This window comes from Scyliorhinus torazame, chromosome 14 (genome assembly GCF_047496885.1).
Source record: "Scyliorhinus torazame isolate Kashiwa2021f chromosome 14, sScyTor2.1, whole genome shotgun sequence".
NCBI lineage: Eukaryota > Metazoa > Chordata > Chondrichthyes > Carcharhiniformes > Scyliorhinidae > Scyliorhinus > Scyliorhinus torazame.
This window is the reverse complement of record NC_092720.1, coordinates 9,623,815-9,638,272: the sequence shown is the minus strand read 5'-3', so window position 1 is coordinate 9,638,272 and position 14,458 is coordinate 9,623,815. Positions and strand designations below refer to the sequence as shown.

The window sequence follows — 14,458 nt, the reverse complement described above, 5'->3', positions numbered from 1 at the left end:
TGGGGTTGCTTAATTGGAGTTAGTGGCAGGCATAGATAGTGAGTTTAATTTTTTCCTTCCGTTTAAGAACGGTTTAACTGATAATTATAAAGCTATTTTTATGTATGTTAATGTGGTTAATTCTATGTTTAAATTAAAGTTTGTTTTAACATAAAAGACACTTACAGATCAGAATCATCAATCCTGGGTTGAAGTATCCTTTCCTCACAGTTATACAAATTATTTGAAAATTGTTTGGTGTTCTTGTCTGGTCTCCTAACAATTGTTGGTATCAGGTTTGGTATCCTAACATTACAGAGAGTCGTAGTCACATTTCAATCAGTCCTGTGAACTGGGGAGTGAATACAAAGCGGATTCACCGGAAAGATGCCAGGCGCTGAATGAGTCTGTCATGTGGATGTACCTTTAAGAAATGAGTGTTTATCAAATAGCTGTCGTGATGCCTGTGTGTGGGTGGAGCTGGGCTGTCTTTCTGTCTTTTACATTCGCTTTGAGCTGAAAAGCTGCTTTGTGGCTCTGTTTTTGGTTTTGTTTTCAGAGTTGGAGAGCTGCAGTCAAAGCAAGAGGATGTTATGATCTCTCTCTCTACAAGCTAAAGAATGTCTTCAGCTCACTTGATGATTTCAAAGTAATACCTGTTTCTGTAGAGAATTTAAACCTGCTGTCTTTGTTAAAAAGGTTTAACTTATGGCTGTTGCTAGGAAAGGTATTAAGGGTTACCTATAGAGTATTGTATCTGTGGGGTTACGTGAGTTGATAGTTAATAAAATGCTTACTGTGTGTTTATAAAATGTTAAATGGGTTCATAGAATATACATTGATTTGTTTTTAAAATACTTTTAAGGTCTTTGTTGCATCACACCTGGAGAGTGGACCCTCGTGATCCCCATAACCAAAATCTATTAAAAGTCATGGGCCGGGTGAACCCCGTGATATACTTTGGAGTTTGCTGAATCCTGGTGGTCAAACTATGAGGACAGGTTGCATAGATCTGGCTTGTAGTCACCCATATGTAAAAGATTAAGGGGTGATCGAAGTGAAGTGTTCAAGACGCTCAAAGGAGTTGAAAGCGTAGACATAAAGAAACAATTTCCTCTGATGGGGAGAGTCCAGAACAAGGAGGAAGAGCGTTTAAATTCAGGGAAGGTTGTCCAGGAGTTGATGTCGGGAAGCACCTCTTCCCACCTCTGGAAATCTGAAACTCTCTCCCTTAAAAAAGCTGTTGATGCTGAATTGTCAAAGTGGGATGGATTTCTGTTCACAAAGGGTTTCAAGGGTCACAGAACCAAAATGGGTACGTGGACGTGGAGTTCAGATACAAATCCGCTACAACGTCAATGAATGGGGAAATAGGCTTGAGGGGCTGAATTGCCTCCTTCTGTTACTATGTTCCCCCCCCCGCCCCCCCCCCCCCCCCCTCCAACAATACCCACACCAGGAATGGAATTAGAGCATCCTGAACTGTTTGTCAAAGTTACATTAGGTCTTGTTCCATTCACCATATATTTCGTCCTCTGGAGAAGCTGTGGAACTCTGCTGGTCAGCTGCTGGGAATCGGTGCTCAGCGCTTCATCCATTAGATCCAGGAAATCTCCCATGGCCTTCCTCAATCCTGCAAGGCATGGAGGCTGGGATCTGGAATCCATTTCTGCCGCTGCGGTGTCCCACGTGTCAGGAAACCCAGGAGTTGAATTATCTCTGCTGTGGGACAGAAACCACAAAACCATAAGACCATAAGAAATAGGAACAGGAGGAGGCCGTTCGGCCCCTCGAGCCTGCTCCACCATTCAATAGGATCATGGCTAATCCGACATTCCTCACATCCACTTTCCTGCCCTTTCCCGTGACCCATGATTCACTTACTGGTCAAGAATCTATCTATCTCAGCCTCAAATGTACACAAGGACTCTGCCCCCACAGCTCTCTGTGACAAGGAGTTTCAAAGACTCACAACCTTCTGAAAGAAGAAATTCCTCCTCATGCCTGTCTGAAATGAGCAGCCCTTTACTCTGAGGCTATGCCCTCTGGTCCTCGACTCTCCCATATGGAGAAACATCCTCTCAGCATTTGCCCTGTCAAGACCCTTAAGAATCCTATCTGTCCAATGAGATCACCTCTCAGGCAACACGGTGGCACCGTGATTTGCACTGCTGCCTCATAGCACCGAGGTCCCAGGTTCGATCTCGGTCCTGGGTCGCTGTCCGTGTGGAGTTTGCACACTCTACCCGTGTTTGAGTGGGTTTCGCCCCCACAACCCAAAAGATGTGCCGGGTAGGTAAAATTGGCCACGCTAAATTGCCCCTTAATTGGAAAAAAATGGGTACTCTAAAAAAAAAATTTTTTTTAAATGAGATCACTTCTCATTCTTCTAACTTCCAATGAGTAGAGTCCCAACCTGTTTACTCTTTGTTCATAAGACAATCCCTCCATACCGTCTTGGTGATGGCCACTGAAGTCCCCCCACCCAGAGCATATTCAGCACCCTTGTCACCTTCAGGGCTTCCTCCAAGTGGTGTTGGAGGAGCACGGATTTATCAGCTGATGGTGGACGTTACGTGGTAATCAGCAGGAGGTTTCCTTGCCCATGTTTAACCTGAAGCCGTGAGACTTCATGGGGTCCAGAGTCAGTGTTGAGGACTCCCAGGGTAACTCCCTCCCGACTGTATCCCACTGTGCCAGCCCCTCTGCTGGGTCTGTCCTGCCGGTGAGACAGGACACACCCAGGGATGGTGATAGTGGTGTCTGAGACATTGTCTGTCAGGTGTGATTCTGTGAGTACGATTATGTTAGGCTGTTGCTTGACTGGTCTGTGAGACAGGTCTCCTAACTTTGGCACAAGCCCCCAGATACAACAAAGAACTAAGACCATTACAGCACAGGAACAGGTGCTTCAGCCCACCCAGCCTGTGCCGATCCAGATTCCTTATTTAGACCTACTATTTATTGCCCAATCTGTATCTCTCCATTCCCCGCCCCTCCATGTGTCTATCAAGATACATCTTAAATGTTGCTGTCGTGCCGGCCTCCACCCCCTGCACCGGAATTGCAGGACCCACCACCCTCTGCGTGAAAAACTTTCCCCGCACATCTCCTCTAAACTTTCCCCCTCTCACCTTGAACCTGTGTCCCTTTGTAATTGAGTCTTTCACTCCCACCCTGCGAATAAGCTTCTGACGATTCACCCTGTCGTAATTTTATCGACCTCAATCAGGTCTCCCCTCAGCCTCCGCCTTTCCAACAAAAACAATTCGAGTTTCTTCAACCTCTCCTCATACCTACACCCTCCAGACCAGGCAACATCCTGGTAATCCTTCTTTGCACTCTCTCCAAAGCATCCATGTCCTTCTGGCAGTGTGGCGACCAGCAATGTGGCTGAACTAAAGTTTTATACAACTGTAACATGACCTGCCAACTCTTGTACTTAATGCATGCCGTATGCCTTCTTGACCATCTTATCCACCTGCATTGCAACTTTCATGGAACCATGCACCTGAACGCCCAGATTTGTCAGTGTCAATGCTCCTGAGGGTTCTGCCATTTACTGTATAATTCACACCTGAATTTGATCTTCCAAAATGCATCACCTCGCATTTGCTGGGATTGAACTTCATCTGCCAGTTCTCTGCCCAACTCTCCAATCTATCTATATTCTGCTGTATTCTCTGACAGTCCCCTTCACTATCTGCAACTCCATCTATCTTAATGTCATCTGCAAACTTGCTAATCAGACCATCTACATTTTCCTCCAGGTCATTTATATATATTACAAACAACTGAGGCCCCAGCACTGATCCCTATGGAACATCACTAGTTACAGATCTCCATTCTGAAAAACTACCTTGCACTGTTACTCTCTGTCTCCTGTTGCCAAGCCAGTTCTTTATCCATCTAGCTAGCACACCCCGAATCCCATGCGATTTTAACCTTTTGTACCAGTCTGCCATGAGTGACCTTATCAAACGCCTTACTAAAGTCCATGTCGATGACATCCACAGCCTTTCCCTCATCAATTAATTTTGTCACCTCTTCAAAAAACTCTCTCAAGTTGGTAAGACTTGATCTTCCCCGCACAAAACCATGTTGCCTATGACTGACAAGTCCATTCGCTTCCAAATGTGAATAAATCCTGTCCCTCAGTATCTTCTCCAACAGCTTCGCCACCACTGACGTCAGGCTCACAGGCCTATAATTAACCTAGATTATCCCTGCTTCCCTTTTAAACAAAGGGACAACATTGACTAGTCACCAGCCTTCTGGACTGGCCTTTTAATGAAGAGGACTTTGCAGGGTTAGATAGGGCTGGGTTTGCGTTGTTATTTCCGGTGCCTGGGTTGATGCCAAGTGGCCCAGTTTCATTCCTTTTCGTGTTTTTGAAATATAACTGAGCAGCTCGCTAGGCCATTTCAGAGGGCACTTAAGAGTCAACCACATTGCTGAGTGTCTGGAGTCACGTGTAGGCCAGACCGGGTAAGGATGGCAGATTTCCTTCCCTAAAGGATATTAGTGAACCAGGTGGGTTTTTAGGACAATCGACAATGATTTCATGGCCATCATTAGACTTTTAATTCCAGATATTTTATTGAGTTTAAATTTCACCACCTGCCGTGGTGGGATTCAAACCCCGGTCCCCAGATCATTGACCCGGGTCTCTGGATTACTAGTCCAGAGACAGTACCACAATGCCTGCCCTTGACATGTGATGTTAAACTGAGACTATACCCTCTCGGTTTGATGTAAAACTCCTAAGGTACTGTTGGGGAAAAATCAGCAGAGTTCTCCATATTGCCGTGGGCAATAATTACCCCTCAGACAATGACTGAGATTCCCACTCCTCTGAGGTAGAGAATTCCAAATATTCACAACACTCTGAGTGAAGACATTTCTCCTCATCTTGGTCCTCCCTTATTTTGAAATTGTACCCCTGGTTCTAGACCCCCCGACCAAGGGAAACATCTTATCTGCATCGAGCCAATCTATTCCTTTACGTATTTGGTAGGTTTCTTTGGTCAGAGCGACGAAGGGTCCACACCGAGTTGGTCAAACCAAAAACTGACTTCATTTTACAATAACTATTGTTCACAGCTCCAGTAGATCCCGACTGGGTCTTCTCTATTTAGTGCCTTCACTGGTCGACTCTATTTACACAGTAAGAAATCTTACTGTGGAATGCGCACGTTATGGGTTAAAGTCACCAGGTTAAAGTCCAACAGGTGTGTTTCGAATCACTAGCTTTCCAAGCACTGCCCCTTCCTCAGGTGAATGAGGAGGTATGTTCCAGAAACATTTATATAGACAAAGTCAAAGATGCAAGACAATGCTTGGAATGCGAGCATTAGCAGGTAATTAATTCTTCACAGATCCAGAGAGAGGGGTAATCCCAGGTTAAAGAGGTATGAATTGTCTCAAGCCAGGACAGTTGGTAGGATTTCGCAAGCCCAGGCCAGATGGTGGGTGATGAATGAAATGTGACATGAATCCCAGGTCCCGGTTGAGGCCGCACTCATGTGTGCGGAACTTGGCTATAAGTTTCTGCTCGGCGATTCTGCGTTGTCGCGCGTTCTGAAGGCCGCCTTGGAGAACGCTTACCCGGAGATCAGAGGCTGAATGCCCTTGACTGCTGAAGTGTTCCCCGACTGGAAGGGAACATTCCTGCCTGGTGAGTGTCGCACGATGTCCATTCATTCGTTGTCGCAGCGTCTGCATGTACCACGCTTCGGGACTGTGCTCACCCCAGTCCAACGCCGCCACCTCCACATCATGGCTATTTACACAAAGCCAACTATTGTTATCGGGGGAGCTCGTATTCTGCAAGATCCAGGGGGTCGTTTACCATTCGTGTGGGTTAGAACATTTCCAGTGAGATCGCCTCTCATTCTTCAAAACTCTCGAGAACTCAGGCCGAGCGTGTCCAATCTCCCGCCATCCCCTGGAACCGCCATTGCAATCCCTCCATGGCACTAGAGGGGGTGTAAAACATCTAACTGACCCACAGGGGTAATATTACTTCATCAGGAAAAGCTGCTTCCTGTTCAATATCTGTTTGGCTGCAGAGGAACTGAAAGCAACTTGCACTGAAACATTGCAGAATCAGCGACTTGACACGTACTGCACATCTCAACAGTTATTCACCGTCAGCTGAGGTTAGTTTGTTCGCCCACATAATGTGCGCATTCCAAACGAGCTAAAACCTCTCGCCTCCCCGCACACTCTGGCCATCCACCCTTGCTAATTTATCACTTTCTCTCCTTTTTGCTTTTGACCTTCCTGCCTTTCGCTGTCTCGTTCTTTCTCAGACTTTCATTCCTCCTTTGCCTCCCCAACGTTTTTCTTTCATTTTAAATATCTTTCGCCAGCTCCATTGCAGCTGCCTGACACAGGAACATTGTGCCCTTACCTCCTGCACGACCTCGCTCCTGCCTGTCTCTGTGACCACCTCCATGCCTACATCCCTCTGCGATCTCTGCGTTGCAACATCCCGTCCTCTTGGGCACCCCAAATTTAACCGCTCCACCATTGGTGGCTGTGCCTTCAGATGCCTTGATTTTAAGCTCCAGAATTTCCTCCCACAACCTCCCCGCTTCTCTCTCGTCCTGGAAGCTGCTCCTTAAAACCGGCCTTACTGATCGATTTGGTCACCTCGCCTCATGTCTCTTCATAGTGCAGTTGGTGTAAAATCTATCAATGCTCCCTGGGTGGCACGGTAGCGCGGTGGTTAGAACCGGTGCCTCACGGCGACGAGGTCCCAGGTTCGCTCCCGGCCCTGGGTCGCTGTCCGTGTGGAGTTTGCACATTCTCCCCGTGTCTGCGTGGGCCTCACCCCCACAGCCCAAAGATGTGCTGGGTAGGTGGATCGGCCAGGCTAAATTGCCCCTTAATTGGAAAACAAGGATTGGGGTACTCTAAATTTAGAAAAGAAAAGTTAATGCTCCTGTGAAGATTCTTTGGATGTTCAAGGTGCTATATAAATTGAAGTTGTTGTCAATCTCTTGCCTCTTTCTATCCCATTGACTGTGGCATTTCTTCAGAGCTCCTTTCCCTACCTGTTTCACTCTGTGTCTTCGGTACTCTGAGACTCCGTGCTTTCCTCTTGTTCCTGTTTGATGGTGCTGTGTGTTTGGGAACTTGCCTCAATCCCTGTGAGTCCCTCTCTGGGTGCTGGCTAATTATTAACACTGACACCGCTCAGCCATGTCACCTCTCTCAACCGTGACCGTATCAAACCAGCACACCTCGCTGCCTCATTTAACCCAGCATAGGCTCAGGATGTGAGTAGCAGAGGACACATCTTCTGAGACCACAACACTGCTTCCTCACGTCTCCCAGATCCATCCCAGAGAACTTTGAAATGCGGAAAGCCTTTGACGTGTCGGTAAACGTGGGCAGCCAATTCTCAGCAAAGTAAGGGTCCACAGAATGATGAATCCAACTGGAGGATGCAGTGCAGGGCTTGGGGTTAGGCTGAATAAGAGTGAATAACAATCTCACCTCTGAGACAGAATGTGAAGTGGACCCACTTGCTCCGTCCGATAGATGAAAAAGATCCCACATCATTGGTTGAAGGTGAAGGATCTCACCCCAGTGTCATGGATATATGGTAGCACAGTGGGTAGCACCATTATTTCACAACACCAGGGTCCCGGGTTCGATTCCCGGCTTGGGTCACTGACTGTGTGGAGTCTGCACATTCTCCCCGCGTCTGCGTGGGTTTCCTCCGGGTGCTCCGGTTTCCTCCCGAAAGACGTGCTGTTAGGTGAATTGGACATTCTGAATTCTCCCTCCCTGTACCTGAACAGGCGCCCGAATGTGGTGACTAGGGGTTTTTCACAGTAACTTCACTGCACTGTTAATGTAAGCCTACTTGTGACAATAAAGATTATTATTAAGACCAATACCCATCCTTCACCCAACAAGTGAGAGGGTAGATGGAGCCTCTGTTTAATACCTCAGCAAAATGACTCCCTGGGCAGTGCAGCACTCTCTCCGTACTGTGCACAGTGTGTCAGCCAGGATTAAGGGCTCGAGACGCAGAGATGGGATTTGAACCTCTGGCTGTGTGATTCAGAGTGACAGCACTATCCACTGAGCCATAGCTGAAAAGGCTAGCGTCCACGATGCTGGCTTTTGTCGGATGCCGTATTTGCTTGAACACGGCCTCCTGGTGGTCCCTTTGTGGTTGGGAGGAATTACTGAGGATGAAAATTGAACGAATCATTAACCAACGATGCCTCAGTTCGCTGTCGTGCAATCACCTGGTATGATTCAGAGCCTTATGGCATTTGATAAGGTTCCCCATGGTAGGCTCAGTCAGAAAGTTAAGGGGCATGGGATACAGGGAAATCTGGCTGTCTGGATACAGAATTGGCTGGCCAAAAAAGGACAATGAGTGGTAGTGGATGGAAAGTATTCCGCCTGGAGGTTGGTGACCAATGGTGTCCCGCAAGGATCTGTTCTGGGACCTCTCCTCTTTGTGGTTTTTATAAATGACTTGGATGAGGAAAGGTGGGTTAGTAAGTTTGCCGATGACATGTAGGTTGGGGGAGTTGCAGATAGTGTTGAGGGTTGTTGCAGGTTACAACAGGACATTGACAGGATGCAGAGCTGGGCTGAGAAGTGGCAGATGGAGTTCAACCTTGATCAATGTGAAGTGATTCATTTTGGAAGATCGAATTTGAATGCTGAATACAGGGTTAAAGGCAAGATTCTTGGAAGTGTGGCGGAACAGAGGGATCTTGGGGTCCACGTACATAGATCCCTCAAAGTTGCCACCCAAGTTGATAGGGTTGTTGAGAAGATATATGGTGTGTTGGCTTTCATTAACGGGGATTGAGTTTAAGCCGTGAGGTTTTGCTGCAGCTTTATAAAACCCTGGTTAGACCACACTTGGAATATTGTGTCCAGTTCTGGTCGCCTCATTATAGGAAGGATGTGGATGCTTTGGAGAGGGTACAGAGGAGATTTACCAGGATGCTGCCTGGACTGGAGGCACGTCTTATGAAGAAAGGTTTGAGGGAGCTAGGGCTCTTCTCACTGGAGCGAAGAAGGCAGAGAGGTGACTTGATAGAGGTGTACAAGGTGATGAGAGGCAAGGATAGAGTGGATAGCCAGAGACTTTTCTCAGGATGGAAATGGCTGTCACGAGGGGTCATAATTTCAAGGTGATTGGAGGAAGGTATAGGGGAGATGTCAGAGGTTCTTTACACAGAGAGTGGTGAGTGTGTGGAATGCACTGCCAGCAAAGGTGGTGGAGTCAGTCATTAGGGACATTTAAGCGACTCTTAGACAAGCACATGGACAGCAGTAAATTGAAGGGGTGTAGGTGAGGTTCATCTTAGATTAGGATAAATGGTCGGCACAACATCGTGGGCTGAAGGGGCCTGTACTGTGCTGGACTGTTCTATGTTCAAACGCACAAAGGAGGCCATTTGGCCAATCATGCCTGTGTTGGCCACGATCAAGAGTTACCCCATTAAACCCATTCCCCTTCTCTTTCCCTCATAGTCCTGCAAGACTTTCTCCTTCAAATATCAATCCAATTTCCTTCTAAAAGTTATGAGTAAATCTGCTTCCACTGCCCGTTCAGTAGACTAGTCTGGGTCACAACAATCCAATGAATAGAACAATATCCTCCTCATCCCCCCCATCGTTCCTTCGTCAATTATCTTTACATTTGTGACCTCTGGTGACTGACCTTTCTACCATCATCATACTGCTGCCGGACAAACTATCAAAGTCATTGCCACCGAATCATTCCTGGCAGTTCGTGTCCCAGAATCCTCCATCACCATTCCTGGCTACGTCCTGTTTCAGCGGCAAACCCACCAGAGGCGGTGATACACTGGTATGCAGTCAGGAAGGAATGGCCCCGGGGGTCCGCAACGTTGACTCCTGACACCAAGCAGTCCCATGGCATTAGGTCACAAATTGTAAAGGAAACTTCCTGCTGGTCATCGCTAACGCCCTCCCTCAGCGGGGGAACCCATACTCCTCAATGTTGAACTCCACTTTTTTACAAAATCTATTCTTCCACGGGATGTGGGCAATGGTGGCTGGGTCAGCAATCCCTAATTGCCCTTGAGAAGGTGGTGGTGCGCTGCCTCCTTGAACCGCTGCAGTCCTTGTGATGTAGGTACACCCACAGTGCTGTTAGGGAGGGAGTTCCAGGATTTTAGAACATAGAACATAGAAAATACAGCACAGAACAAGCCCTTCAGCCCACGATGTTGTGCCGAAACTTTGTCCTAGATTAATCATAGATTATCATTGAATTTACAGTGCAGAAGGAGGCCATTCGGCCCATTGAGTCTGCACCGGCTCTTGGAAAGAGCACCCTACCCAAAGTCAACACCTCCACCCAACACGAAGGGCAATTTTGGACACTAAGGGCAATTTATCATGGCCAATCCACCTAACCTGCACATCTTTGGACTGTGGGAGGAAACCGGAGCACCCGGAGGAAACCCACGCAGACACGGGGAGGATGTGCAGACTCCGCACAGACAGTGACCCAAGCCGCAATCGAACCTGGGACCCTGGAGCTGTGAAGCAATTGTGCTATCCACAATGCTACCGTGCTGCCCTTAAGAACAAATAAATCTACACTATATCATTTTACGGTAATCCATGTACCTATCCAATAGCTGCTTGAAGGTCCCTAATGTTTCCGAATCAACTACTTCCACAGGCAGTGCATTCCATGCCTCCACTACTCTCTACGTAAAGAACATACCTCTGACATCCTCCCTATATCTTCCACCATTCACCTTAAATTTATGTCCCCTTGTAATGGCTTGTTCCTCCCGGGGAAAAAGTCTTTGACTGTCTACTCTATCTATTTCCCTGATCATCTTATAAACTTCTATTAAGTCACCCCTCATCCTTCTCCGTTCTAATGAGAAAAGGCCTAGCACCCTCAACCTTTCCTCGTAAGACCTACTCTCCATTCCAGGCAACATCCTGGTAAATCTCCTTTGCACCTTTTCCAAAGCTTCCACATCCTTCCTAAAATGAGGCGACCAGAACTGTACACAGTACTCCAAATGTGGCCTTACCACAGTTTTGTAAAGCTGCATCATCACCTCACGGCTCTTAAATTCAATCCCTCTGTTAATGAACGCTAGCACACCATAGGCCTTCTTCACAGCTCTATCCACTTGAGTGGCAACTTTCAAAGATGTATGAATATAGACCCCAAGATATCTCTGCTCCTCCACATTGCCAAGAACTCTACCGTTAACCCTGTATTCCGCATTCATATTTGTCCTTCCAAAATGGACAACCTCACACTTTTCAGGGTTAAACTCCATCTGCCACTTCTCAGCCCAGCTCTGCATCCTATCTATGTCTCTTTGCAGCCGACAACAGCCATCCTCACTATCCACAACTCCACCAATCTTTGTATCGTCTGCAAATTTACTGACCCACCCTTCAACTCCAGGCTGAATATTTGCCATCCACCACCACTCTCTGACTTCTATCGGTTAGCCAGTTTGTTATCCAACTGGCCAAATTTCCCACTATCCCATGCCTCCTTACTTTCTGCAGAAGCCTACCATGGGGAACCTTATCAAATGCCTTATTAAAATCCATGTACACAACATCCACTGCTTTACCTTCATCCACATGCTTGGTCACCTCCTCAAAGAATTCAATAAGACTTGTAAGGCAAGACCTACCCCTCACAAATCCGTGCTGACTATCCCTAATCAAGCAGTGTCTTTCCAGATGCTCAGAAATCCTATCCTGCAGTACCCTTTCCATGACTTTGCCTACCAGCGAAGTAAGACTAACTGGCCTGTAATTCCCAGGGTTATCCCTAGTCCCTTTTTTGAACAGGGGCACAACATTCGCCGCTCTCCATACCCCTGGTACCACCCCAGTTGACAGCGAGGACGAAAAGATCATTGCCAACGGCTCTGCAATTTCATCTCTTGCTTCCCATAGAATCCTTGGATATATCCCGTCAGGCCCGGGGGACTTGTCTATCCTCAAGTTTTTCAAAATGCCCAACACATCTTCCTTCCTAACAAGTATTTCCTTGAGCTTACCAGTCTGTTTCACACTGTCCTCTCCAATAATATGGCCCCTCTCATTTGTAAATACAGAAGAAAAGTACTCGTTCAAGACCTCTCCTATCTCTTCAGACTCCTGCTACTGTCCTTTAACCGACCTACCCTCGCTCTAGTCATTCTCATATTTCTCACATATGTGTAAAAGGCCTTGGGGTTTTCCTTGATCCGACCTGCCAAAGATTGTTCATGCCCTCTCTTAGCTCTCCTAATCCCTTTCTTCAGTTCCCTCCTGGCTATCTTGTATCCCACCAACGCCCTGTCTGAACCTTGTTTCCTCAGCCTTACATAAGTCTCCTTTTTCCTCTTAACAAGACATTCAACCTCTCTTGTCAACCATGGTTCCCTCACTCGACCCTGCCTGACAGGGACAAACATATCAAGGACACGTAGTACCTGTTCCTTGAACAAGTTCCACATTTCACTTGTGTCCTTCCCTGATAGCCTATGTTCCCAACTTATGCACTTCAATTCTTGTCTGACAACATCGTATTTACCCTTCCCCCCAATTGTAAACCTTGCCCTGTTGCACGCACCTATCCCTCTCCATTACTAAAGTGAAAGTCACAAAACTGTGGTCACTATCTCCAAAATGCTCCCCCACTAACAAATCTATCACTTGCCCTGGTTCATTACCAAGTACTAAATCCAATATTGTCCCTCCTCTGGTCGGACAATCTATATACTGTGTTAGAAAAGCTTCCTGGACACACTACACAAACACCACCCCATCCAAACTATTTGATCTAAAGAGTTTCCACTCAATGTTTGGGAAGTTAACATTGACCTCGAGGGTTGTAATCTCGGGATTACTCCCTGTGCCACATGCCAGTGAGGCTAGAAATAGGAAGATAGAGCAGACAAACACGTGGCTAAACAGCTGGTGTAGGAGGGAGGGTTTCTGTTATCTGGACCACTGGGAGCTCTTCCGGGGCAGGTGTGACCTGTATAAGATGGACGGGTTGCATCTAAACCGGAGAGGCATAAATATCCTGGCCGCGAGATTTGCTAGTGTCACACGGGAGGGTTTAAACTAGTATGGCAGGGGGGTGGGCACGGGAGCAATAGGTCAGAAGGTGAGAGCGTTGAGGGAGAACTAGGGAATAGGGACAGTGTGGCTCTGAGGCAGAGCAGACGGGGAGAAGTTGCTGAACACAGCGGGTCTGGTGGCCTGAAGTGCATATGTTTTAATGCAAGGAGCATTACGGGTAAGGCAGATGAACTTAGAGCTTGGATTACTACTTGGAACTATGATGTTGTTGCCATTACAGAGACCTGGTTGAGGGAAGGGCAGGATTGGCAGCTAAACGTTCCAGGATTTAGATGTTTCAGGCGGGATAGAGGGGGATGTAAAAGGGGAGGCGGAGTTGCGCTACTTGTTCAGGAGAGTATCACAGCTATACAGCGAGAGGACACCTCAGAGGGCAGTGAGGCTATATGGGTAGAGATCAGGAATAAGAAGGGTGCAGTCACAATGTTGGGGGTATACTACAGGCCTCCCAACAGCCAGCGGGAGATAGAGGAGCAGATAGGTAGACAGATTTTGGAAAAGAGTAAAAACAACAGGGTTGTGGTGATGGGAGACTTCAACTTCCCCAATATTGACTGGGACTCACTTAGTGCCAGGGGCTTAGACGGGGCAGAGTTTGTAAGGAGCATCCAGGAGGGCTTCTTAAAACAATATGTAAACAGTCCAACTAGGGAAGAGGCGGTACTGGACCTGGTATTGGGGAATGAGCCCGGCCAGGTGGTAGATGTTTCAGTAGGGGAGCATTTCGGTAACAGTGACCACAATTCAGTAAGTTTTAAAGTACTGGTGGACAAGGATAAGAGTGGTCCGAGGATGAATGTGCTAAATTGGGGGAAGGCTAATTATAACAATATTAGGCGGGAACTGAAGAACATAGATTGGGGGCGGATGTTTGAGGGCAAATCAACATCTGACATGTGGGAGGCTTTCAAGTGTCAGTTGATAGGAATACAGGACAGGCATGTTCCTGTGAGGAAGAAAGATAAATACGGCAATTTTCGGGAACCTTGGATGACGAATGATATTGTAGGCCTCGTCAAAAAGAAAAAGGAGGCATTTGTCAGGGCTAAAAGGCTGGGAACAGACGAAGCCTGTGTGGCATATAAGGAAAGTAGGAAGGAACTTAAGCAGGGAGTCAGGAGGGCTAGAAGGGGTCATGAAAAGTCATTGGCAAATAGGGTTAAGGAAAATCCCAAGGCTTTTTACACTTACATAAAAAGCAAGAGGGTAGCCAGGGAAAGGGTTGGCCCACTGAAGGATAGGCAAGGGAATCTATGTGTGGAGCCAGAGGAAATGGGCGAGGTACTAAATGAATACTTTGCATCAGTATTCACCAAAGAGAAGGAATTGGTAGATGTTGAGT

At 47.1% G+C, this 14,458-nt stretch overlaps 1 protein-coding gene across 4 annotated transcripts in view; it reads right to left on the bottom strand.

Annotated features, from left to right (window-relative positions):
- The window catches only part of LOC140389516 (uncharacterized), a 169,443-nt gene extending 162,288 nt beyond the window's left edge, over positions 1-7,155 (bottom strand). For all 4 annotated transcript variants that reach the window (XR_011934411.1, XM_072473689.1, XM_072473688.1 and 1 more), the window contains exons 1-2: positions 7,041-7,155; positions 1,500-1,701 (exon numbers count right to left, since the gene is read on the bottom strand). Coding sequence is in view for 3 of the 4 variants with exons in the window: in XM_072473689.1 (XP_072329790.1) it covers positions 1,500-1,646 (147 nt within the window). In the remaining variant the exon portion in view is untranslated. The remainder of the gene's footprint in view (positions 1-1,499; positions 1,702-7,040) is intronic.
- Between the last annotated feature and the right edge of the window lie 7,303 nt (positions 7,156-14,458).